General features: G+C 45.2%; 2 protein-coding genes across 10 annotated transcripts in view; one reads left to right on the plus strand and one right to left on the minus strand.

The window, feature by feature from the left end:
• Window positions 1–2,999: 2,999 nt before the first annotated feature.
• Window positions 3,000–18,826, minus strand: ARV1 (ARV1 homolog, fatty acid homeostasis modulator). Of its 2 annotated transcripts, XM_067025735.1 has the most exons (6): window positions 18,554–18,820; window positions 13,387–13,506; window positions 10,666–10,819; window positions 7,777–8,001; window positions 6,823–6,969; window positions 3,000–3,765 (listed from the first exon to the last, which is right to left on the minus strand). In XM_067025735.1, the coding sequence occupies exons 1-5, from the start codon at window positions 18,758–18,760 to the stop codon at window positions 6,827–6,829; spliced, it is 849 nt and encodes a 282-aa protein (XP_066881836.1). In that variant the 5' UTR covers window positions 18,761–18,820; the 3' UTR covers window positions 3,000–3,765; window positions 6,823–6,826. The 2 variants fall into 2 exon arrangements, with proteins under 2 accessions (XP_066881836.1, XP_066881837.1); XM_067025736.1 differs by lacking the exon at window positions 3,000–3,765 and having other exon boundaries at window positions 3,820–6,969; window positions 18,554–18,826.
• Window positions 18,827–18,945: 119 nt separating this feature from the next.
• Window positions 18,946–27,220, plus strand: part of TTC13 (tetratricopeptide repeat domain 13) — a 70,076-nt gene continuing 61,801 nt past the window's right edge. For 4 of the 8 annotated variants that reach the window (XM_059053299.2, XM_059053300.2, XM_059053301.2 and 1 more), the window contains exon 1: window positions 18,984–19,291. In XM_059053299.2, coding sequence (XP_058909282.1) covers window positions 19,039–19,291 — 253 coding nt within the window. In that variant the 5' untranslated portion in view covers window positions 18,984–19,038. Of the gene's footprint in view, window positions 19,292–27,220 lie in introns of all 8 variants that reach the window. The other 4 variants (XM_059053298.2, XM_067025733.1, XM_059053302.2 and 1 more) reach the window with 3 other exon arrangements.

The raw sequence follows: 27,220 nt of genomic DNA on the forward strand, positions 1-27,220 counted from the left end.
AAATTCACACAACACAATAACATGCTTTTTTTTTTTTTTAAGTGGGTTTCAAAATCAGCACAAAGGCAATAGGAGGGCAGGAAGGATAAGATGAAGCCAGGTGTAAAATCAGCACAGGAAGCACCTGCTGTGAGAAAGACAAGTAGTTCTATTGGCCTGCAGAACATAAATGAAGGAGTTTCTGACCTTGAATTGAAATGAAGCCCATAGATGGATGGAGAAGGCTCAGCTCTAGAGCAGGTGGTTGCCTGGGTGTTTCCCTGCCAAATGAGTCCAGGCAAGGTGATTTCTGGAAAATACAGGAAGGAGTTAGAATGGCATTCTTTACGTGTCGTGAGGGAATCGTCAGAGCTGCACAGAGTCCACTCCCAGCCAATGCGGGGAGTCCCTTGCGGTGCCCTGAAATCTGTGTCCCTGCGACTCTGATGAAGCCACAGATAGAAGGTTGTTTCACAGGCGAGTCCTGCTCCAATCTGGGAGGTTGTGTGTGTGTGTGTGTGTGTGTGTGTGTGTGTGTGTTGGGGGTGGAGCTGCTATTCGCCAGATAATTTTGTGATAGGCTGAAAAAGGGCCCCCCAAAGATATCTGGGCCAAAGATACAGTCTCTGGAACTTGTAAATGTTACCTTATTTGGAGAAGAATGCCTTTGTGCATGTAGTTAAGGATGTTGAGATGACCAGATCATCCTGAATTACACGGGTGGGTCCTAAATGCGATCACAAATGTCCTTGTAAGAGAGGAGGCAGAAGGAGGTTTGACTCACGGAAGAGGAGGTGTTGTGAAGGTAGAGGAGAGATTGGAGTGACGTGCCCAGGAGCCAGAAACTGGCGGCAGCCACCAAAACCCTCAAGTGGGAGGGAATGGATTCTCCCTTAGAGCCTCTGCAGGGAGGGTAGTCCTGTCCACACCTCGATTTTGGCCCAGTGAAACTGACTCTGGACTTCCTTCCTCCAGAATTGCGAGAGAATACATTTGTTGTCTTAAGCCGCAAGCTTGTGGTTAATGGGTACAGCAGCCACAGGAAACTGGCACAGATTTCTGGGCACCCTTGCGTTCCTCCCGCTTAGATGTTTATCTCTGTTCCGACGGGACAGTATCATTTAATCTGCCAGCCAAATACACTGCCCCCCCCCTTTCAAAATACCCAGGATACATTTCCCAGTGGGCTCTTAGAGGCAACTTCTAGGGTTATTATGAGGGTTAAGTGAGTTAACGATTATAAAGCCCCTAAAATAGTGCCTGGCACAAAGTAAATAGTATATATAAACTCTTGTTAAATGGGAATGAATAACTATAATCCTGTTTGGGTACTGAGGTTCTTGCTTTTGCAGCGTTATTTCCTCTACTGGCTTAGCCAGAGAACACTTTAATTTAGTCTTGGGTTACTAACTTCCCCTTCAGAATGAGTCATCAGCTTTGTAAATAAGGTTATATCAGAAAGGTACAACACAACTCTTAAGGATCGAAGCAATTCTGAGGAAAGAATACAATAAAACGCTCATTTTCTTCTACAGCTTCTTCCTTGGAGACAAAGGACTAATATTTAATCTGGTTCTAGTCATTTGAGTTCCCTATTTATTTAAAACTCTGTTGCTCTCTATTCCTAAGTGTATTTGAAGAACATTATCCTTTTTCTTAAAAATGACTGCAGTACCCCCCGCCCCATTAGACTAGGGGTGGAGACCAAGATAGACCCAGGGATCCACCCTTAGACTAAGTAGTAGTGACCAAGATAGACCCAGAGATCTCCCGTTAAACTAGGTAGTGGAGACCAAGATAGACCCAGGGATCCACCCTTAGACTAAGTAGTAGTGACCAAGATAGACCCAGGGATCCCCTGTTAGACTAGGAGTGGAGACCGGGTTTTAGTCCCAGTTCTATCACTATATGCTTAGGTGACCATGAGAATATCCCTGAACCATTCTAAGCTTCAGTTTCTTCACATAAGACTGATTTTAAAAATATCTTCAGCTTTTCTGACTGATGTTTGTCTTGTTTTGTTGTAAATACCTAAAAATACGCTTTCTTTGGCTCTCATGTACACCATGATGTTTTCTTCCCGATTTAGTTCAAAGGCTTCAAACACTGACAGAAAATCTTCCAACAGAAGACCACTTGTCCGTTTTCTTTGTGCCTTATTCATCTATATTGTGCTCTCATAAATTGAGTATTTTTTCTCCTGGTTCTTGGCTGTGTTGAAAACTCAAGAGTCAGCAGTGGGCTGTCTGTGTAGCCACTGCGATGGTAACTGATCCGTGATTTTAAGGTATCTTTTCTAGGATGGCTTGGGTGCATGTGCTTTTTCAATAAAAGTGTGGATATCTAAAAGTAATTTTTATACCTTCAAGAGAATTTTCATATAAATGCCTTCTTTGTTGTTGTCAGACCATGTTTCAATGACTGGGGGAGAGGGACGGCTTGGAAGACATAGACTTCATTCTAAGGCACCAGGCACCACCACTACCTCATCTTCCCAGCATAACTGAAAATTCTGCCATCTCCGGAATCACGGGGCAAAACTGAACAACTGTAAAACCTAGGTGGCGGATAGGTGTGTTTTCACTGTGCAATTCTTTAAACGTTTTTGTATCTTTGAAATTTTTCATAAAACATGTTGAAAAAGTAGGGCCATTGAGAGCACAGAGATAAGATGAACTCCTGTGCTGGGCACTGGGGCACGGCCTGGGTGGTGGGAGAGCTGGCCACCTCACAGTGACTTGGAAAGGCAGCCTCTCTCCCTTGTTCCTGGAGTCTTGCCCTTTCTTTTCTCGCTCCAGCGAGTGATGTGATAAATAGGGTGAGTGGAGTCCAAGGTCAGAGCTGATCAGATGGGTTTCCCTTGCAGTCCTTACCACACATTCTGCGGCGCTTAGCTACCTCCCGCTCACGGATACCTCACCGACACCCCGGAAAGGGATTTCTAACACTTGCTTCATTTTGAAAGATTAACAAATACCTTTATGGTGATCAAGGCAGCCTGGGAATGTATTGAGTACGAATTTATAAATGGGTGATGTGTGTCTCTTTATTTATCTGAGTCAAAGGTTTGAAAAGATATGATCAGTGTAGTTTTTTGTGTGTCACTTTTTTCCCCCTCATATTTGTTTTCGAATTGATTTTTTCTTTTGGTTGTGTGCCTTTGAAGCATGGTTTCTCCCCCCTCCTTAACATTTACAGGCTCCACCTGGTGGTCAGCGGTCCTCTCCAGCCTACGGCTATTCTGCGAGCTTATCCCAGTTGGTTTTGTCCTGTTTTTTTTTTTTTTTTTTTTTTTTTTTACTTTGGAGTCTTCTTTTTAGCAATCTGTGTTGGTTTCCTCATCCTCGGGATAAATTACAGCTCACGAGGCCCTTCATAATCCGACCTTTCCGCGTCTTCCTAGTGTCCTTTGTAAAACTTCCACGGCCTGCATTCCACCCGGTTGGACCGTTCGCTTTCAGCCCCTGCCTGTGCACGTTAGCACGCTGCTCTCTAGGAATGTACGTGCACTGGTAGCCTCTCTACCGGGGGGTATTGGAAAGTTCGTGTCCTTTCCCCCTGCCCTTGGAAGACCTTCTCGACTTCCGAGACTGGAACAGGTGTTCCCGCTGTGCCTTTCCCGAGTGCCCTACGCTCACCCCTTTATAACACTTACGACACTGCACTGCAATTACCTACTCCTGATTCGAAATCCATCACTACTCAGTAAATGCCAGGAGGGCCGTGTCTTCTTTACCACTGTATCCATAGTGTCTGACGCAAACAGAGTAGGTGCTCAGGAAATATCTGTTGAATGAATAAGTAAATAATGAATGAAAGAACAAATGAATGAAGCAGGGAGAGAGAAAAGGAGAGAGGTGATATTTATTTATTTAATAACAGCTCTATTGAGATAGAATTCGCTCCTGTTAAGTGGACAATTCAGTTGTTTTTAGTTATTTATTTTTGGATCAGCTGATTTTAAAGAGGAACTTAGTTACAGGGGAAGATACTGAATTCAATATTCACAAAAGCTCAGTTTATTGTGACTGCATTCAGAGAAGCGTTTCTCGTTGTAAGAACACAAAATATTATTTTAACCATTAACATTTAAATTAAAAAGATATAAATATGTCAAAGGAATGAACATAGATCTTTTCTTACGTGTGACTCATGAATTCATGTTCCTTCAACTCAGATGCTTACCTGAACCATGTATAACGTACACATAGATCTTCACTTGTTGCCTGCATTAGTTCCTTGTGTTTGTGTGAGTGTCTCTGTGTGTGTCCCTATGTGGTTTAGTTGTTTCCTACATGTAGGGGTGGGGTGGTAGGGTTAGGAGTCCCCAACGCCATAAGCCATAACCGTTGCTTTCTTTTTCAGGAAGTGTATCCAAATCTTTGCTTCACTTTACACAACAATAACGAGAAGCTTGGTTTGTATTTTACGCCTTCTATTTTACGGATGCAGCTGGTCATGGCCCCAGAGAGTTAAAAAAAGGAGACTGTGGATGATAAATGAAGTATTCAGAGTGGCACATTCTGCTGAAAATCAAATCAACAGATACTTATTAGGGCAGGCCCTGTACTATGGGAGACAGTTAACACAGGCATGGCCTCTCCCGGCACCCAACCGGACTGGGGGAGACAAGCATAAAACATGAGACAACGTAAAGGACGTTAAAGACAGGTGCCCTTCACCTAACCAGCAGCTATCATGGGTAGCCTGACAACAGAAGGAGGGGACAGGTGTTCAGCACTGGGAGGGTCTCAGGGGCTCTGGAGTGTGACTGCTGAGCCCCGGAGGGCTTCGGAGGGAGTGAGCACGGCAGGCTGGAGTGGGGGAAGGTCTTGGCTCCGGGGAGAAGCAAAGGAGACTGGAGCTGGTTAGGTGGAGAAGAGGCCCCTCCGGGCCCTGGGGAGGGCGTGGCATCTTTGGGGAGGAGGAGAGTGTAGTAGAGAACGTGGGCTGGAGCATGCCTGCAGAGAAGTTAGCACTAGGGCTCAGAGAGCACCAAAAGGTGTTCCTCAGGAAGAGACCAGAAGCTCCCGTCCACAGTAGGAAAGGATGCAAAATTCAGAGACACCAGGAGCGGTGCTCTGTGGAGAGGCTGAAGGTGGGGGAGGCTGTTGTAGACTCTGAAGCAGGAGACCAGGAGCCTTGGTCTGGGGCAGCCATCAGGATGGTTCTGTTTCCGTGGGGACCGGCAGGCGGGGTACTGAGTTAGATCTTAGAGGTAATGGCCACACCGTCCTGGCAGTATCTCGGAGGCAGTGGAAGGACATGAGTGACCTGGCAGAGGCGGAGGCCTAGAGGTATCAGATCTGGAAAGATCTGGAAGCAGCCTGCACTGAGATGGGCACGGCAGGAGGGAGATGCGGAGGGCTGGGGACGGAAGCGGCACAGACAGGGAAGTGGGTGACAGAAAGGGCCCGGGCGGGCTGTTTTTTCAGAAGCCAGCCGCTTCCAGAGCAGAGCGGCGAGGCGAGGCTAGGGGAAGGAGCCTGACAGAGCTGGTGGCCGGCTGCCTTCTGGTTTCAGGAGCAGCGGCTCAGCAGAGCAGGGAGGAAGTGGGTTTTACAAAGAGGGAAAGGCAGCGGAGGAAGAGGCTCGGAGCAGCTGCTCCCAAGTCAAGTCGAGAGCTGCGCCTGTCTGCTGGCAGAGGGGAAGGAGCCAGCACAGACAGAGAGGATGAAGAGGGAGCAAGGTCTGAGGCCGAGCAGGGAGGGAGGGAGGCCGAGGCGCCAGGAGAGGCGGAGGAGGTCTGCGGGGTGAGGAGGGCGCGCCGCCCACGGCTGCTCCGGCTTCGGCCGCCTGCCCCTCCTGCCCTGCGCTTTCCTCGCCAGCTGCCCTGCCTTCCAGTCTGCCCCGTCCTGCGTCGAGGCAGGCTGCGGCTGTGGCCCAGACCCCTGGGGGTGACCAGCGGCAGGGGGACACGTGCAGGGTGGAACCCGCCGGGGGGTGGGGGGGCGGGCATGGGGAAGCTGAGCATAGCTCCGAGACGGGATGGAGGGCAGGAGGAAAGAAGGCAGATGCCCAGACAAGTTCTGGGACGGAGAAGGACGCTCAAGGAGTTGGTAAGTCTCAACTCTCAGCAAAGTGACAGGAGACCCAGAGCGCGGGAAGACTTCAGAACAACTGCTCTAAGGCCGCTGTGTGTGTGTGTGTGTGTGTGTGTGTTGGGTCCCTAGAGAGCCGCTGTGTGTGTGTGTGTGTGTGTGTGTGTGTGTGTGTGTTGGGTCCCTAGAGATGCCCTCGAGACAGGAGCAGCCACCGGCCGTGCTCTATGCAGACACAGGGGCCGCCCGCTAGGCTTCACAGAGGAGACGGTGGCGGACTCACCCCAAGAGCTCTAACGGGGGCGCTGACAGAAGGGTAGGAAGCTGGCTCATTTCCAGGGACGAACAGAGGATAAGGCAACAGCTGTCTCTAGGTTCCAGGCACAGTTAAAAGAGAGGCAAGGGAGGTGAGAAGTAGAGGAAAGTGAGAGGTTTAGGGAGGAGAGGTACAAAAGGCAGCAAAGGCAGGGGTGATGGGAGGGAGGGAGGGGCATGGTTGGAAAGGGCGGGAGACGGCTGTCGCGGGACAGATTTCAGAGTCCGAGGTCTCAGAAGGAGTGCGTTGGAGGGAAGGTGTTACAGAACTGAGAACAGGGCCCCAGAAGCAACAGGACCATAGCTATTGATGTCACTGTGGATGACAAAAGAACTAGAGTGCAGGACCCTGAAGACCCCGAGGGAGATGGAGGTGACCTCGAGGCACCCGGGCGCTGGGGGGTGGGTGATGTATTCTGCGACGACATCTGTCTGATTTGAGGAGGACACCTGTCTGCGTGCATGAACACTGAGAGACGCTCTGTACCTCTTCAAAAGTCTTGAGATTTATAGATGGCACAGTCATTTCCAACAGCCCATGCCATCCTCTGGAAGAAGTAGACCATGGCACTCTCCACCAGTAAGCCACTCAAGATGGCCAAAAAGGAGAGCTTGCGGTTGACGTTTAGGGTCACTGAAAAAGAGAAGGCAACTGATAAGTTCTTAAGAGTTTGATTAAATGATACTGGCATGTAAATTATGTGGTAATGTGAATGGAGTTGTTTTGTAAAGCTGTTTTCAGACAATCTCTATTTGTTCTTATTAATCTATGCTGTTATTTTTCCATCTGCAAACCTTCTGAGAGAACCAAAGCATCTGCTTATAGCAAAAACACTGAGCTTCTCCTGCTCGCATCAAGACACGGATTCCCGTGAATAGTAAACAGGAAAATGAAAGATTCTAAGGTTATAAAGAGAGTAACAGAAAAAAATGGATACTCTTTGTTTTATACTTTACAAGATGATAAACATTATAAGAAGTGTCAGATAATAGGTTCATTTAAAATAGCACTTCTCACAATGTGTGGGAAAAAGGAAGACACACAGGGCTGCTTCCCGCTTCCTTGAAATAGTAAGAACTGTCCTGAGTCCTGGGAGGCAGGCTGGCACCCTACCCTGGCTTGACACCTGCCGGCCATGTAACCTTGGACAAGTCACCACGAGTCATAAAGTGGAGATAATAACGGCTGCCCTACAGACAGCATGGGATAGATAGAATGCACAAAGACGGCATTTTGAAAACGAAAGAGTACCATGTGGTTAAACTGAACAAATACTGAACATGTGCTATATGTAAGGCATTACAGAAATGTTAGGCATTGTGATTATTCTATGAAGAATTCCAGCGTTTAACAGGTTATATAAAAACTACTCTATAGAGACAAGACTTTTAAGCTTTCAGATGGGTTGAAAGCTGAGAAAACAATAAGACCTAAACATACCTCTAATTGCCTGAAAATTGGACGTAAGGACAAATACTTTAATGAGTCTGAGGCACAGGGGTGTGTAGTCGTGTTCCCAAATGACAGCCGGTATCATAAAGAGTTTTCCGTAGCTAGATAACAACAACGCTTTCAGCAGCAAGGCGAAGTTGAGGGGTTTTTTCGCTGCTATGGGTCGTTCTACCCACAGGAAAATAAAAATGCCAGTAAAATAGGCAGTTTGTTCTAAGGAGGAAATGAAAAATAAAGATATGAATGTCCCAATCCAAACCAGAGCCCCCTAAAAACAAGTAAACCACAATTCCAAAATACAGCCTATCAGCTGACCACAAAAAAATGCTTTATCAAGATCACATTTTCTTTTTTGTCCCCTTTTCTTCTTCCTCTTTTTTTTTTAAAAAAGAAAAAAAATAAACCCCTGTCTCTTGTGTCAAATCCTGCGGGTATGATTTCAGAAACAGATTTCAATAATTCTTTCATGAAATACTTCATCATCCTCTGAAGAAAAAGTAACTCCATGAGAACTGTAATCATCAACATTCTAAAGTTCCTTTTAGGAAGTAAGGTTCTGTTTAAACGGCTTTAGTCCTAGAGATCTCCACAGAAAGAACAGACAGGAGAATGGACGCTTTTAAATCTGAAAGATGGGACCCATCCTAGCAAGTACATATGAAGATGTTCTTCGTTGTTCATTCTTCTACTATCTATTGAGTGCCCATTAGCCATAAGATTGTGAATACTGTTAACCTAAATTTAAAACTTCCCTTATTCACTTTAACAAACTTTTTGAGGGTAATTCCATATCCTTCCAGAAAGCGTTCAGAGACAGAGTCCAGACGAGAAGAAGCAATAGTTCCCCTGGGGTCTCACAGTCAGAATAGAGCACAGTCTGTTCTGTTCCCATCAACTAGGAATTTAACATTTAACTGCATTATTCTTTTTATTAAGATTGTTAGTGCTCCGATTACCCAGGTGCATACATTTTGAATGGTCTGTCCCTAATTCTACTTCTCCTATAAGCTGTGTTATTTAGGTTTCTGCAGGATCAGGTTTTTCTGGAACACATGTTATCGTATTACAGGAGAAACAACTGTATTCTTTCTAAAACGTTTTACAACTGAATCTAGCCAAAATAAAGAGGTTCCAAATAATAGGTGATTAGGATCGATAAACATAACTTAGGATGGTGAGCCCACATGAAATTGGATATATTCTTCAGGAGAGACACACTACCTCAAAATGACTGAAGGGCCTGTCAACTGCAAGGATCTGTTCAAACAGGCAGATCATATAGCCCGGGTTTGGACCAATAATAATAATAATAAAAGAACTCCCTAACAACAAGAACCATCTAACGATGGTGGGTTGTCTCTTGTCACTGGGGATACTCAAACCCTCTTGCAGGAATCTAGAGAGAAGGGTTTCTTGCACTGGACAGAAGGGCTGACTAGGTCACCCTCCATAGCTTTCTAACTTAGAGCTTGGGGAGACTTAGGGAACTGCACCTGCCCTTGGGCTCTGCACAGTCTTTCACAGGGCAGATGTTGGAGAGGCCCTAGTACGTAAGGCGTTCGTGATCAGGTGGGTTCAGCAGGAGCAGCAGTGGAGAAAATGGGAGACCGGGTGCCAGGAGACCTTCCCCTGGCTCTGTGCTGACAGAAACCTGCGGGGGGACTTAGCGTAAACCATTTGCCCTTCCTGTTCCTGTGCTTCCACAGCTGTGGACAGGGAAGGAGCCCCAATCTACTCACCGAAGAGGATGGTTGTGAAAACTGAGTTGATAATACCGTAAAAACCGTGTTTAAGTTGTAAAATACTGTATTTGTGTAAAATATTCTTTAGAAGTTGTTTTAGGGATTTGAAACCTAACTAGGGATTAGATTAAGATACATAAAAAAGTTAAGTAACAGTAGAAAAAAATTTCTGATCAAGTGTCAAAATAGCCACTATAGAGTCAGTGCTACAGAAATTCCAAACTATTTGAAAACAAGCCTGGTTTGTTTTTTAGAAATTTTATGGACATAAAGCAGTTTATCTATAGCAATTCTAAGAGGGTTTGCTTTAAAGCTTAAAATTATATTAGGTTCTGGTTCTTGGTTTAGGTTATGTGTTCAAGGTTTTTTTAGTATTATTACGTACATTTGGGAATTCTCAGCATACAGATGAATTTTTAAACCCCTGGGACTGGATGAATTTTAAAACCCTTGGGCCAAGGGAGTAAGGGCAGATTGAGAAGAAAAAGGGACAAAAGAGGACACACAGTCCAGAGATATGACACTGGAGAGGGCTGGAGACAATATTACTAAAATAATATTTCAGTATAATGAAAAGATTTTAGAAGCGGAAAAGCATGGAAACCAGTAAGTAATAAAACAGTCACAGGAATTAATGCAACCCAATTCTGACCTAAGTCACAAATGCATATTCTGAAGAAAAGCCATTTCAGAACTTAAAGAATTTGGGGGAGTAGCCCCTTCCCTGCATGCAATCAGATAAATAACAAGTCTCCCCTATTAAATACATTGCATTAGTACAATGCAGTTAGTATAATACATTGAATAATGCCTGGCAATAAAGATGAGATTCAGGCAATCTTCAGATTGGATAATCAGAAATTGAAGAATTTTACTAAAAATACTATGTCTCAAAATACTTTATGAAACACTCTGATCTGATAAGCATAATTATTTCCATGCCATATGTGTGGTAACAAAAAGTAAGAAAGCAGGTGATTTATACAAACTCACCTAGCAGATTAGTGGTACAGCTGAAAATTTAGTCTCAAGTCTTCTGACTAGCTCCTCTTTACCAATGATTAAGACCACACACCTTAATTTTAAAATCAAAATGTTAGGTCAACTAAGAATAGAAAGCATGGCTTCTTCCTACCTAGAGAAGCAATTGCAAACATTCTATAGAAATCCCACTCTTTAGCATATCTGATAAAGTCATCAGGATCAATGCTCCGGCTGGAATCTTGAAGCTGCCACCATCTCAGGTACGCTTCACAAAGCAAACAAAACACGCAGAGTTTTCCGTGCATCTGGTAGTCAGAAAAACATTGCCATTCAATCAGGTAAAGAAACAACTGTACTTAACACCAATAGGCACAGACAGAGCTAACTTCTGTGGTTTTTGAAGAATGTCCCACCTAGTAGCTTGTCAAACTCTGAACTGCCCAATTAAATGCCAATTGTATGCAGTCTGTAACCAGTAGTTCTTAATCAGCAATGTTCAGCAGAAGCATCACATGGGGACAGTTTTTGAAACACAAATGTCTGCGCCCCAGTCCTGATTCAGAATCTGTGGAAGTAAATCCTAGGCATGCATATTTTGAAACAGTTCCAGGCAGAAGGTGAATTTCTTTTTAACATCTTTATTGGAGTATAATTGCTTTACAATGCTGTTGGTTTCTGCTGTATAACAAAGTGAATCAGCTATACATATACATATATCTCCATATCTCCTCCCTCTTGCGTCTCCCTCCCACCCTCCCTATCCCACCCCTCTAGGTGGTCACAAAGCACCGAGCTGATCTCCCTGTGCTATGCGGCTGCTTCCCACTAGCTAGCTATTTTACATTTGGTAGTGTATATATGTCCATGCCACTCTCTCACTTCGTCCCAGCTTACCCTTCCCCCTCCCCGTGTCCTCAAGTCCATTCTCTACATCTGCATCTTTATTCCTGTCCTGCCCCGAGGTTCTTGATAACCTTTTTTTTTTTTTTTTAAGATTCCATATATGTGTTGGCATACGGTATTTGTTTTTCTTTCTGACTTCACTCTGTATGACAGACTCTAGGTCCATCCACCTCACTACAAATAACTCAATTTCGTTTCTTTTTATGGCTGAGTAATATTCCATTGTATATATGTGCCACATCTTCTTTATCCATTCGTCTGTCGATGGGCATTTAGGTTGCTTCCATGACCTGGCTACTGTAAATAGTGCTGGAGTGAACATTGGGGTGCATGTGTCTTTTTGAATTATGGTTTTCTCAGGATATATGCCCAGTAGTGGGATTGCTGGGTCATATGGTAACTCTATTTTTAGTTTTTTAAGGAACCTCCATACTGTTCTCCAGAGTGGCTGTATCAATTTACATTCCCACCAACAGTGCAAGAGGGTTCCCTTTTCTCCACACCCAGAAGGTGAATTCTAATGTGCACCCCTGGTTAAGAATCACTGCTTTAAATAGGAGTGCACCCTTCATTACATTCTCAACATTCGTCTGATACACGGAATCCAGCAAGAATTTATGTGACTCAGGAGAGATGGAAGCAGCAAAAAGAGAACAGATTTAACCTGAAGATTTCATGATTCCTCCGAAGAAATGATTAGTCTGAACATGAATTTCTTAAAAAGTGCCCCTAGGTTGGATGAGTATAAATGAAAATAGTGAAAGCAATTAAAAGCTGGAAGTTTTCAAGAGGCTGAAATTTTGGCAAAAACAGAAAATACTAGGCAACAAGAAGTGGCTTTGTTCTATCTATTTCTCCCATGGGTTGACATTTATCCATCTAAAGTGGGGAAGAGAAAGTGTGTGTGCAAACTCGATGTGGTCCAGGGACAAGCGCGGGTGTGAGCTCTGGAGGCTCCTCCAACCAGTGCTGCTGGCTGCCCTCTGGAATTGCCCAGGGAGCTTTAGAAATACTCTTTCCTGGATCCCATCCCCAAAGATTTGGATATAACTGGTTCTGGGTGAGGCCTCGGCTTGGAAGAATTAACTGCCGTCCCCCCGTCTCCCCCAGGTGATTCTAATGTGTAGCAAGGTTTGAGACTCCATTATATTACTAATATAAACACTGCCTGGGTTGTTTAACTTGGGGGAGGAGGCACAGGGAAAATAAATTGCACTGTTACTGTCCCCGTTAGCCCAAAATTAGGGGTGCCAGATTTGGCAAAGAAAAATACAGGATGCCCAGTTAAATACGCATTTGAGATAAACAACAAATACTTTTTTTGTGTATGTATGTTCCATGCAATACTTAGGACATATGCTAAAAAGTTATTTATTGTTTATCTGACTTCCAAGTTTAATTGGGTGTCCTGTATTTTATGTGTCAACCCTAGCCAAACTATTAAAAGAGTTCACAAGTCAGTACATTCAATGTATATTTCAAAAAAACAAAAACAATATCCAGCTTCATATATTAGGACTTTTCTGATTTTTCACCTCATGTGTTCCTTGAACAGCAGAGTATAACATGCAGTAAGTTATGTTTTTAAATCTTTTTCCTTCAATGTTTGCTTACTTCTTTTAGGTATAATTCTCCCCCTACCAGGTTATATTTGATTTTATTCTGTTCAAAATTATTGATGTCTGTTTCAAAAGGTAACCTATTAAAAGGCAATCCAGATTATGGTTTGTCAACTTTCTGATAGTGATCATATTCTTAAATATACACTAAACATTGTACACTTTTTAAAAAAGCAGTGCCTGCTATTTCTAGAAATTTCCAGACATTGTTGAGATAAAAGACCCACTCTTGTTAGAATTTCTTTGTTTAAATAATATTCTTTAATTCTGTTCAAAATTGTTGATATTATTATTTTAAAATGCAAAATCATCCAGTAAAATTAGAAAAGAAAAAAATTATAACAACTTACATTTATTTTGGTATTGAAAAGAATATGCCTGTAGGCCTGGGCTCTGCATAAAATAGCATTAATCAAGATGATAACAGGATCATACTCGATATATTTGTCTACAGGTTTCTGGCAGGATTTCTGAAATAATGCAAGATAATATTAGAATAAACATATTCATACATTCTGAAATTTTAAAGGATTTCAAAACAGCCGAGTCTCTTTTAGATTTGTATGGCAATAAGGCTATATCAACATTTATTTAAATAAACTTCCATTCAGATACAAAATGTTCATCTGCATAAGACCTGCGTTTCAGAAATGACTAAATATAATCTTCTAGGCTAAAAATATTAATCTTTTAATCTCATATTTAAGAAGACCCAAAGATATTTGACTTAAAGACTGATTTCAGGCAGGAAAGTATCTCAGAACACGCTACTTTCAATATGTAGGAATTATTATAAAATAAGTTAGTTTATAATGTACTTTCATTGCCTGTTGGCTAGACGGCCCCAAGTTTGTGGTTCTTGAAACATGATTTGGAGAAAAGGGTTCAGAAAAGTAACCCTGCACCCAGAGCTTCTGAGAGCTCCAGGCAGGTAGGAATCCTCGGGTGGCCCATACCAAGAGAAGCCTGTCTTTCTCTCCATGGAGAACATGGCAAGAAAATGGTCCTTCTCTGCCACAGTAGACACTGGAGAACGCTGGCTGTATGCAAGGAGCGGGGTTGTGCCGCCTGATTCTGAGTTGCCCAAATCAAGGCTAGCGCCCTGGGCTCTCAGCCATTCCTATTAAAGGGCTTTTTTGGGGACACACATGATTACAATGTTATGAAATCCCAATACCATCAGAACATATAAAACGCAGGTATAGGAGAACAAGCTCATTAGAAATGACATTTGAGGGTTTCCCTGGTGGCGCAGTGGTTGAGAATCCGCCTGCCGATGCAGGGGACGCGGGTTCGTGCCCCGGTCCGGGAAGATCCCACATGCCGCGGAGCGGCTTAGGCCCGTGAGCCGTGGCCGCTGAGCCTGCGCGTCCGGAGCCTGCGCTCCGCAACGGGAGAGGCCCCAACAGTGAGAGGCCCGCGTACCGCAAACAAAAAAAAAAGAAATGACATTTGAAAGAATATTAGCTACAAAGTTGCATCAAGGCTCCTATTCACTGCATAAACTAATGGCTACAATTCAAACACAAAACATTTTGAAACCTTGAGGGGATAAAATAGAAATAGAAGAAGTGATGGATATGCAAACATACTAGGATGGCCTTTTAATTATATCAAAGTGCTAGAAGAAAAATGCCATATGAACCCTGCCCTCCCAATGTCATGAAGAGTTAGATTCAATTCCAATTTAAAGTTTCTCCACTTCACTCATGTCATTACAAGAAGTGTGTATGTTTGTCTAGTCATCAGGTGAACCAATGAAGGGAGATGTGCTATTACTCCAAATTTAAATCCACCTAATCTGAGGTTTAAGAGGTTAGGCTTTTTAGCTGAGCAAAGAGTAAGCCAGTGGGGCTTCCCTGGTGGCGCAGTGGTTGGGAGTCCGCCTGCCGATGCAGGGGACACGGGTTCGTGCCCCGGTCCGGGAAGATCCCACATGCCTCGGAGCGGCTGGGCCCGTGAGCCATGGCCGCTGAGCCTGCGCATCCGGAGCCTGTGCTCCGCAACGGGAGAGGCCACAACAGTGAGAGGCCCGCGTACAGCAAAAAAAAAAAAAAAAAAAAAAAAAAAAAAAAAAAAAAAAGAGTAAGCCAGTATCTAAACAGAAGCCACAGAATCAGAAATTCTATATACATATGACAGAGCTGTTTTCTAGAACCTCTCTCTGTGCTACTCATGTGGAGAACACTTCCCCTCTTTATACAAATGAGAATGGAAGACCAGAGATGCTACTTCACTTTAAAATGAAACCGCAGATTGGTCAGGGATCCTCTCTCTGTCCTTTAAAAGTTCCCTAAAACCCATCTTCTGACAGCATCACAAGTCTAAGATGGGATTTGTACCATTTTTAGAAGGAGGTAGGCAGAAACCAGCAGCAGGAGACACAGCAGCGTCGTTACTCCTTTTGCAATCATTTGTCTGACTTATGTGTTTGGAGTACCTATTACACTCATAACTGCTCTCTTTACTTTGCCATGTCTATGGACCAGGCACTTCCACAGTGCTACATACTTTCCTTGAGACATAAGCTCTACCCTCAAGGACCTTACAGTTTAGAAGGGGAAGTCAAATAAACATGCTACTGTAAGTGCTACAATGGAATGAGCACAGGGTGACATGAACCCAAACAGAACAGGCGGCTGCTGGTATCATGGGACATGCTATGTGCTATGCCCATCTTCCCTTCCCAACATGCTGAGTATTTTAGAAACACTGAGAATTCGTTAAAGTCTGCTGGTTCCCTCCCTATCAGTTTAGGCCAAATTTTTTCCTTGTTCTGCTTCTGTTATTTGCTTTTCCCTTGAGTGCTTCCTTCACCTTGAATGTAATAAGTCAAACCACACACACACAAAACAGACAAATGTGGTAAAACATCCGACTGGCAGATAGCTAAATGTAGTAGAAATGTTTCCTTATTCTGGCAAAATTGTTCTATTCCGTATCATTTAGTGCTCAACAGACGAGTGAGTATGCTGAAAGAGAAAGTTATCCTCTAAGAAATCCCTACAGCGCAGGGACCACGCACAGCCTGGAAACTCAAACACTGCTCCCACCAGCTCAATTTTAGCATGGATATGGCTTAGTTTCTGCTGCTATGTTCTCTAATTCTATAATGAATCACAGCTCTTTCAGAATATAAATTGGCCATTTTTTTTCATGAATATTCTTGCTGCTTCTTCCTTCCCATCATCTCCAGGACTAACCCCTTCCCCACTCATTCTCAAATTTTAGCTCCACAATAAGCAAACACATATCTGAGAAGTGGAACCTGTGAGGGCAGGCTGTCTTATTCATCTTTGCACCCAGAACCCAGGGGTGAAAGCTGCATCTTGTTGTCCCGAACAGAACTAAAACTTGAGACAATCTCAAAGGAGTCTTGTTTTGTTTTGTTACCATAATGGATTTAGCAAATATCTGAGCACTTAAAATAGGCCAGGCGGGCTTCCCTGGTGGCACAGTGGTTGAGAGTCCGCCTGCCGATGCAGGGGACACGGGTTCGTGCCCTGGTCCGGGAGGATCCCACATGCTGCGGAGCGGCTGGGCCCGTGAGCCATGGCCGCTGAGCCTGCGCGTCCGGAGCCTGTGCTCCGCAAGGGGAGAGGCCACAACAGTGAGTCCCGCGTACGGGGGGGAAAAAAAAATAGGCCAGGCTCCTCAGGATATTAAAAGCACAATATCTTTAACATAACTATAATAAATTGTTAAGCGCTGAAGCAGAGAGAGTGACTAAAAGCAAGGGACATGCTTCCGTTAGAAGAAAATTAGAGAAACACAGATAGGCAAGCTGGGAGGAATGGCAGGAAAAAGCAAGAAGAGCAAAGGGAAGGGAGATTAGAATGAAAAATACTGGTAGGAGATCAGGCTAAGTATACTGCTGACTCCAAATACAGCAGAGAAGGGATCAAAGTTACCGGCTATAACCACTTAGAAACTTTGTATATTTTTTCACAACAAATAGCCTGATGTCTAAAAACTTTTTACTTTAAATCTCAGGACTTGGACAGCCTTTACAAAGTTAATTATTTTATGGTTTAATTTTCAGAGTCTGGCATCCCATGAATGATTTTTCTGAGTAATGCAATCATGCATATCATTAAGCATTAGCATGATATAAACAAGCATACTACCTACTCTGTTTCATTAGGGAATGACTGTGTACAATAACCCATAATGTACAGTACCACCATTCAGTATTCCAAATATTACTCTAAAATCTGTCTCCTGGGTGAGAAAGTACAATGTCGGGGGGAAAAAAGTGGGGGAGAGTATAGCTGTTGACCTAAATAGCTATCCAATAATTATTTTCTCTTCATGTAAGTAAAGGTATAGGGAAGCCAGCGTCTGATGATTTGAACAGGGATTTTGTTGTTGTTAGCCTAATGCCAATATTTTTTTAAAATACAGATTATATTACAAATCACTGCTAACTAAAATGCACAGGCATTTACTAGCTTTTCTTTGGACAAACTATATTCACAGTTACATGGCTGTCGTCTTTTAGACGGGCCATTTAATTGGACTAGTCCAAAGCCATTAAGTTTAGACCACATATAACTTACTGTTCTCTCATACCGGGATGGCCTAGGATATGATCATCTAAAAAACCTAGAAATGGTTCATTCATTCACCAAATATTTATTTAATACCTACTATGTGTCAGACACTGTCCTGGGTGGTCCAACTACATTAATGAATAAAATATACACAATCTCTGTCCTTGCGTCGCTTACATTGCAGTGGGAGGAGACAGGAAATAAATAATAAAGTCAATTATACACAATATTAGAAGATGACAGGTACTATGGAGAAAGATAAGCAGGGAAGGGTGATAAGGTATACCAGCCTTGAAGGGGGATCATCATTTTTAATAGGGTGGTCAGAGTCGGCCTCTCTATAAGATATTCGAGAAAAGTCCTTGAAGGAGGTGAGGGAATGAGCCACACAGATACCTGAGGGAAGACTGTGCCAGGCAGAGAATTTTTACTTCCTCATTTTTGGTTTTTATATCACCAACGTCTAGCATCGTGCTTTGTACATAATTCTGTACATTCAAACACCACAATGGATGAAGCTTGAAAAAGTATTCTAGGAGAATTTACTATAGGTTATGAAGTGTAAAGATGGTAACATCTGTCTATCAAAGGGAGAATAAGAATGAAATAGCTTTGGCGTGAGCCCAAATGTCACCCTAATCCGATCTTTAAATTTCAACGCACAACATCTGCATCCATCTCCGTCCGGGGATTCGTTCGCCCGGATCAACAAACGTGACAGGTATGAGAAAAGCGCTGTAGGGTATGACTTCTCTACCACTATAGGTAGTCACGCAAAGGCTCGACTGAGCAGGAACGGGAATGTCAAGCATCGAACTGAAGTCTGTATTAGAGGACCCTGAAACTCCTTGTTTTTTTATTTTTATCACCCTAAAAATCTGGTAAAGGTACCATGGTCTCTCACGGTTCCCAAACCTCGCTGCGCCATTTTTTCCCCAAGGACATCCCACACCTGACAACTCACACAGATGGTTATCTTCAGCACGCCGTGGCTGTAGTCTCGGTACAACTCCCTGGCCTCCTGGTTGCACTCGATGCACCTGTACTGGCAGGAGGCCGAGGCAGCAGTAGTAGGAGTCACTGCCACCCCATCGGTCTTCCCCCTTCCAGCCGTCACACCTTCGGCGCTCCCTTTGCCGGGCCGAAGCCCACTCCACCCATCAGTGCTCATTTCCACGCAACTGCGGGCCTGAACTTCCGATTCAGTGGCGGGGAGGACGTCAGACGCCAGACCGGAAGCCTTGCGCGCGCGCGCGGTGCTTACCGGGACTCGCAGTCCCAGCACCGAAAAGGGGCTCGCAGGCTGGCTGAGCTGGGACTACAACTCCCAGGAGGCGTTGCCACTCCTCTTCTCCCGCCCCCTCGCCACGGCCCACCCGCCAGCCGCAGGTTCAGGCTGGGAGGCCGCAGCGCGCGGCGAGGGCCGCCGCACATGCGCCCTGAGGGAAGATGGCACCTGCCGGCTGCTGGGGCGGCGCTGTGGCCGCCGCGGGCGCCGCCCGGCGAGTCTTGGTTTTGCTGCTGCTGCTGGGGGTTCTGTCCAACGGGCCGCGACCGGGCGCCCTAGCCACCGAGCACTACTCGCCGCTGTCCCTGCTGAAGCAGGAGCTGCAGCACCGGCAGCAACAGGAGGCCCCGGCGGGCGGCGGCTGCAGCCCGCAGTCCGGGGACTGGGGGGACCAGTATTCTGCTGAGTGCGGCGGTGAGTGGGCGGCGGCGGCGGCGGCGGCGGGCGGGCGTCCGGGTTGCCGCGGAGCGCCGGCGCGGCGGGTCCGGGGGCTGCGGGCCCCGGGGCCGATGTGTGGGCCGCCCGGGCCTCGCCGGCACCGGCCGCGACGTGTGCCCTTGCGGGAGCCGGCTCCGCGAAGTGTCACGCCGGGGCCGCTTCCCGCCGCTCACACCCACGCCGCTGCGCGCCCTCCTCCCGAGGCCGCCGTGGGGAGGGCGGTGAATAGTAAAAAGAGCTGACAGCATGATCCCGAGGCCAGGGCGGCCTCTCTGCAGCCCTGGCAACTTTTGAGAGGGTGGAGGAGGAGACGGCAGGTGGCCCAGGGCAGCCCCAGTCCCTGCTCTGGCCCCCGCGGGTGCTGTGGGAGCGAGGGAGGGACCGACGGACAAAGAGGACCGGACCCGCGCCCGGAGCGGGGGTGTCTGGCCCATCTTAGGCCTGGAAATCAGGTTTCCTGACCTCCCGATTGACGTATTGTATCAAACATAGCCTGTACAAATTTGATCCCTGGGAAGAAAGGAGGGAACAAAAGAGTAACCCCATTTAATCTGTTCATTGACATCTTGCTCCCAGGTGTTTTAAGATTGACCTGTGATCTGCCAGGTGTCTCCCAGAGAGTCAAAAGGGCCCTGCGGGCCTGTGTATGGCAGAGCTGAGTGTGTGTTGGAACACTAGGCCAGTTCATTCATTAAGATTGGGCGCTATTGGCCTCAGTTTAAGGTCCTGGGCGGATTCCTCAGGGGCAAGGTAGATATATGCACATTTTTCGTTTTGAAGGTCTGTAGTGAGTCTTTTTACTCTTTAATCCCCTCCCTTGTCCTTTCCCTTTCCTTGCCCTCCGTGTGAGTTCCCTTAAGGCTTGCATCTGAAACGTCCGGGTCTACCTAACTCACTAGGAGCTGACTGCTTGCTTTTATGGCCTGACAGCAGTCTAGCATTGTTGAGATGAAATGTCGAGATTAGCACAGTCTGATTTCCTTTCCGCACAATCTGACTTCCTTGAGGACGTCTCGCTCACCGAGGGCTCTGTGACTTCTGTATTTTGATATAGTAAGCCGTGGCTGGTAACAGCCTGAATGCCATGGCCAGCACTGCACAGTGGAAGGAGAATGGCTTTTACCTCTGTCACTTTCTGTGACCCTGAGCAGGTTAATTGCCTGTCTTTGCAAAATTGCCTCCTCTGTAAATTGAAGACACTGTTCCCTAATTACAGGGTTTTCTTTTCTTCACAAGGATGCTGTGTGGGAAATGGGGACTCGCGATCGTACACGTTCGCAGTGCTGGCTGTGTGCCCTGTACTGTTGTGGCAGCTTTAGGTTGGTTAGGCAGTGCTCTCAGCCTGTCAGAGCACTGGTAAGTACATCATTGGATGGTAGCTCCTTTTCTCAGAGGAGAAAACTGAGGCACAGTGAAATCATCACTTTCCCGTGGGCCCACAGCTGGAAGGGGAGGAGCCCAGGTGGTCAGGCTCCAGACAACATTCGTCTGAAACACTCAGTGATTATAGTTAGGGAAAAAGCATCTGTAATATTTACAAGCATATAGTAGGAGTGCATGAATCTTCCTTTCCTTTCCCTCCTATATTCATGTGATGCTCACTGGCTAAAGGAGACCCAGATTCTAGGCAATGAAAGATACAACTTAGGAAATCAGTTGATATTATTGATATAGGTGGCTCATTTCACTTTGTAGCATCAGGCTTACGCCAATGGTTAAGAGTCCTCGTTTGAGCCACCTCTGACTTGTATTCTGCTTTTCACCCAAATAATGATAAATGTAGGTTTTCAGAACCAGGGCATTTGGAAGAATCCTGTTCATCCTCCATTCCCTGACATATGGAGGCCATTATCTAATGTTCTCTGCTTCAGAGGATGAACACTGTATTATGAGGCTTTAAGCGTAATTTATTTAAATGTTTCAATTTCTCTTTATCCCCTCTGTGTAGTACTTATTTTCTTAGTTTAGAATTAAAAACGTGCTGTTGAAAATTGGTGACACGTCTTCCGGACAGACTTCCCTGGGCTGACGTGAGTGTCCCAGTAGCTGCCGACAGGTGCTGCAGTGGCTTTGCTGCTCCTGCTGTCACCTCAGGAAATGATTCCCAGGGTCAACTGCTTATGCTCCTTGGGTCTCCAGGTGTTCCCTTTAGCTTTGCTGGCTGCAGTGTGTGACAAAAGCCGTCTCTTTTGTGGTACAAACTCACCCACGTGTCTCTTATTTCTCCTTCCTTGTCCTAGACAGCCAGGTAGAAGCAAGTGAAACCTGCCTCAGTCCCTCTCTGTTCCAGGAAGAACAGCAATTCAGGATTTACAGCGAGCCAGATTGTAGACTGAGGGGGTTCATGCTCTGCATCCAGAGCCCCCATATGATCAGCATTAGGGTCTAAGCAAGTGCCAGGATCCAGAACTAATCAGTTATTCAGAACCAAGCCCTGCCCTCACCAACTGCTAATCACGTCACTGTCCCTGCTGGCTCACCCAGCCCAAGCCTATCCAAACCAAGCCAGCCCCTATTCAGAGGGCAGCCACGGCTGCACAGCCACTTTTCAGAAGCCTTCCCCATGCCTTTGGGTATAGATGACTGAGTTGATGCCTGCTTGGGTCTGAATCTGCACACCTTCAGATGAGCTGCATGTGTATTCTCTTAAGGCAGAACCTCCAGTGATTGTAGGGCCGAAGAGAACGGCTTGTGGGAGCTGTCTGGACAGCAAAATGGCAGAGGCCGGAATCCAGGCCCCAGGGAGCAGCCTCAGGGGGCCCGGCTGCCCAGACGACAAGCATGGGTGATCTCAGTGCCTCGGACCTCAGCCTGGCTTTCCTGTTCCCCAGCCCCCCTTCAGCTTTTTCTCCTCTAGCATGTTTTCACATTCCGCTTTTTATTTGAAAAGCATGTGTAACCACAGACTTCCGATATTCTGTTTTCCCGTGGTGAAAATTACCTCGCTCTTTTAAAAACATGAACACTGTAATGTACATATTTTTCAAATAAAAGTAATGTTTCCTCCCTTCCTTGTTATCTTTGCCCTGTTTGTAGTTTGGAACTGTGGGAAGAAATAAGGAACAGAAGTTTTCCCCTGATTCTTTCCCTCGGTTTTATCCTTGTCAACACTGCATCCATATTTCACACAGTACTTGGCACTGAAGTAGGTACTGTTTTTGTCTCCATTTTATGTAAGGGGAAACTGAGGCAAAGAGAAGTTAAGAATGGTCACACAGTAGAGAGTCCAGCCAGGATTTGAACCTGGCCTCCCGACCGTTTGTGAACTTCCCGTCAGTAATATTTGCGTGTTAGTATAATTTCTTACTAATATAATTGATAAAGTCCTATGCCCTTAAGCTTTGTTTGTTGCAAGTTATAGTCTTAGGTAACTTGTCCTAGAATTTATGTTTACATTATGTGCAAGGATGCTCCATTGAACCTCATACTTGAGCTGTAGAGGGGACTGGATCTGTTCTTTTTTTTTTTACGATTTATTTATTATTTATTTTAAAATTTTATTTACTTCGAGTGAATCGGGTCTTAGTTGCAACACGTGGGATCTTTGTTGAGGCATGCGGGATCTTTCATTGCGTTGTGTGGGCTCTTCATTCTGGTGCGTGGGCTTCTCTCTAGTTGCGGTGTGTGGGTTTTCTCATCTCTAGTTGTGGCACGCAGGCTCCAGGGCGTGTGGGCCCTGTAGTTTGCGACACGCAGGCTCTCTAGTTGAGGCACGTGGGCTCAGCAGTTGTGGCACGCGGGCTTAGTTACCCCACAGCATGTGGGATCTTAGTTCCCTGATCAGGGATCGAACCCGCATCCCTTGCATTACAAGGCGGATTCTTTACTACTGGACCACGAGGGAAGTCGCTGGATCTGTTCTTGAACTGAAAACCTGTTTGTGTGCCTCCTAGATTCTACTCAGTGTTGTAGACCCTGGGGTTACAGCACGGTCGTCTGAGTTCCTCAGCGGAGCCTGTATTCTGGTGGCGGAAGGAGCAGTGTGCAATAGGCCTGGTGATAAGTGCCTTTAGGGATAGAGTGGTGTGGGGATGCCTCTTTGAGACGTGGCCTGGGAAAGCCTTTGCTCACGTGACACGAGCAGAGACCCGGATGGAGTGAGACTTAGAGAGAGAGCTTAGCCATATCTTAACTTGACCCCCTGATGTCACAGATCTGGTAAAGTAAGGTCTAGTTAAGTTGTAACTTGTCCACTGATTCAAGAATTCAGGTTTTCTCCTCTGCTCTTCCTACCAAAGTTAAGCTGCATCTTATTCCAATGCAGCATTCGTCTGTATTAGATATGTCTTTATAGATGGTCCACCTGTATTTTAGTTCAAACATATGCATTTCTAGTACTTGTTTCAAAAATACTTTTGTTTTCCTTATTTGAAAATGTATTAATAAGAACAGTGAATTTATGTGTTTCTCTTTTTTTTTTTTTTTTTTTAACTGCCTTCTTGAGAGTTTTTTGTCTGCTCCTAGGTGAGGTAGTTTTGTACTTGATGTCTTTGTGGTCGTTTTCATCTAAACTGGTGACATTAGCACTATCCATGCTTCATGCCTCAGTCAAGTTCAATGATTAATTTGCAACCTGAAGTACTTTTCTTTAGTTTGTTGAAATTAACAATCCCAGATTTGAGTTTATTTCATTTTCCCACTGTTCTTTGTGGAGAACAGAACATTAGTGTCTGTCCGATTTGGGAGCTTTAATTGCCAGAAAAACAAGGAAGTAGCTGTGAGCCTAGCTCTGTGTTTTTGACAAAGTCAGTCAGACTTAAAGAGATTGTCAGTATTTATGGTCTGTCTCTTAACTGAGGAATTGGTTATCTAAATACATGAAATCGGTCTTATTGCTCACAGCCTTAAATTACTGCTGTGTCTTAGAGGCGGTAAGGAATCAATAGAGGGAAACTTCTATAATTGAGAGCTGTTTCCTCTTTTGCTCTGGCTGCGGGGAAGTTACGAGCCAAGTTTTTTATGCTCAGTTACGGCAGCCGTGGTAACCCTTACTGTTAGTGTATTTGTTTGGCCCTGATTTTCTGCGTTAGTTATCAGACACAGTTTTGTGGCAGATCTCTTCTGTTCTCTTCAAGGCACACACATGAAATCTGACAGTGTAAAGGAGCTAGCTTATTTTGAGCACAGAGACGGAGGCACAGGGTGATGGAGAGATTCGTGTATTGCTACCTCAACCAGCCCAGACGACTGATCACTGGGAGGGTGAACAGCATTTTTCAGGAAGTCTTCTGGTTTAGGGGTGGCTCTTTGTCGTGAGAGCCCCATGAAGCTGATAGCCCATGGTATTTGCCTCTCGTTAGCTCCGTCCTGTAGGTATGTTGTCGTTAAGGATTACATTTACCTTTTACAAGTTTCTGTGCACTGGTAGATGTGTTCAGCTTTGGGTGACAGAGGTTAATTCTTTTCCCCTCTGGATGAGGGCAAACGATATGTGGCCTGGGTTTTTAAACCTACCTACGTGGAGCGTGACTACAGGAAGTGGCAGAGTACTTTCTATAGAAGAACTTTTCAAGGAGTCTCTTTTACAGCCTGTAGAGACAGCTTGGCTTCTTGGCGCTCAATAGATACTTGCCTGACTGACCAACTTGTAAAGCATCCCCTTTTCACAGTGTAGTGTTTTAAAGAGGTCATCTTATCTTTTTGTTTGGGCTTGTTATCTTGCAGATAGAATAAGTACAAAGTTTATTAAAATAACAGAATTTTAATACTTTGCACTTCGGGTTAATGCTTTCCAACATTTTCCTTCTGCTGTCTTTTAAAAATTTTTACTCTTTATTGAAATATGACATATGCAGAAAAATGTGTGCATCACAAGTGTAAAGCTCCATAAATTTTCACAAACTGAGTAACACGTGTAACCAGAAAGAACCCCAAATCAATGACTGCTATCTGTTTTTAAGCATGCTAATAAAGTCTTATTCTACGTCACCCTTGGTTCATTGGGAAATATTTGCTGTGGCTTCATTTCTGCCTCAGGAATGGGCACAGTGCATGGACTCTGCTCAGGCGCTGGCGTTCTTCACACAGGTACCCGGGGGTCCTATATCAGGTCATCTGTCCTCCACCTGGCACGACTTCTGCACGAAAGACCAGTTGACTTCTCTTGTGACTTTTTCCTGCCTGTGTTTGGAGTGTTCTACGTGACACTGTGTTTCCTTGTCTCTAATGGTTTCACATGACTGCCTAGATTGGCTCCGGCTTACCCAGTAGAGCTGATGATGGTTGACAGTACGTGTGGGCTTATGCGAAAGTCTTCAGCTCCTCAGAGTGTGTGCCACCCTGGCAGCGCAGCTTATAACCCCAGGCTAAGCGAGCCGCCTGTGTGGGTAGGGCCCGCTGCCCAGTATGCTGGCGGCAGCACCTGCAATCCTGATCTGTTCCTGGATCGGCACCCTGTAACTTGTTTCCATGCTGCTTTTTCCGTTCTGTGCAGCTGACCAACTCCTTTTCTTTCGGTTTGATACATTCTTTACAAGTACTTTACTTTTATGTGAGTTAATACAGCTTCAGTCCAATTACATTCATGTTTTGCTAAAAAGCCGTTCTGTCTCTTTTAAGATGGCTTTTGCAGATCCTTGTTCTAGAGGACTAGTTATATGTTGACTTTATAATCTAATTCTCAGTGGGCAGCCTCTCTTTTCAAGTTGTTTTATGACCACTTACACATCTCAGGTCCTGATGAATAGTATTTTATTAGAACAAAAGAAGCATATAAATTCTTCAGAGGAGAGTTTTCCCGTTTATTGCTTTCCCTGTTATTACATTCTAAAGGAAAAGTACCACCTGGGGCCATCCAGCAAGGTAATCTGCAACGTCCTTGTTACTGAACCGAACTTGAGTCGGCACGCCCACAGCACCGCAAAGCCAGTCTGCTGACGCCGGGCTGTGGTGAAGGAAAGTTCAATGATTATTTGCAGGGCACCAAGCCAGGAGGGCTGGCAGCTTATGCTCAGAAAGTCCAAACTCCCCGATGGCTTTCAGGGATGGGTTTTAAAGGCAACATTTGGGGTGAGAGTTGTAGCCTGTGGACTTCCTTCTGATTGGTTGGTGGTGAGGAAATAAGGTGATGTTTTGGGGATCTTAATCATCAAGCTTCTGGTTCCAACCAGTCTGGGATCTACAGGCTTGTGATTGGGTGGGGGTCTTCGTTTCTGCAGAACAATTCCAAGATATGCATCAGATGGTTATCGTCCTTTAGGAGGAAGTAGGACTTTTATCTCCGAACTATTTAAGCTACGATTACGGTTCTTGCTTGACTGCTTTTCCTTAGTCTCTGCATTCCCTCACTTCCCTAATTGGTAACTGCTTGAGTCTGCTCTTTGGAACTCTGGGAAGACCCAGGAGACTAAAGCCTTTTTCCACAAACAAGAAACAGGTGACATGGAGGGGCTCTGGTACCCGGGAGGACCCCGCAGGGGTCGACGCTCTCCCCCGCCCCACCTTTTCTTTGATACTCCTCAGTCTTTAGGGGAACAGGGAGCAGGATAAGAAAGAGAATAAAGTTTTGGGTAGAAAGGTTAATCATAAACGTGACAGGGCAGCTCAGTTTCAGGGGGACCTAGCTTCACCCTCGACAGTGGTTGTCTTACAAATGCAGAAACTGATAAAAGCAAAGTTTCTTGGGTTTTAAGCTCTGAAATATATATCACGTTAAACTTAGTCACGGCTGTTCTAAGATGTACTTAAGGAGAGAAGGAATCTTTTTGTTCATTTTTTGTTACCTGCATATCTGTGCAAAAACGCTTTTACCAGAATTACTCATTAAAGTCCAGTTATTAACCAAAAAAAAAAAAAAAAAAAGCAAAGGTCCTACAAGTTGATGCCGTGTAGCACCTGTTTGACCTTCAAGGAGCTCCTCCAGCCACGTTAATGCGGTCTGCTCTTCCCGGGTTACCCTACACCTGG

The sequence above is a fragment of the Kogia breviceps genome, chromosome 2, assembly GCF_026419965.1.
Source record: "Kogia breviceps isolate mKogBre1 chromosome 2, mKogBre1 haplotype 1, whole genome shotgun sequence".
Taxonomy (NCBI): domain Eukaryota; kingdom Metazoa; phylum Chordata; class Mammalia; order Artiodactyla; family Physeteridae; genus Kogia; species Kogia breviceps.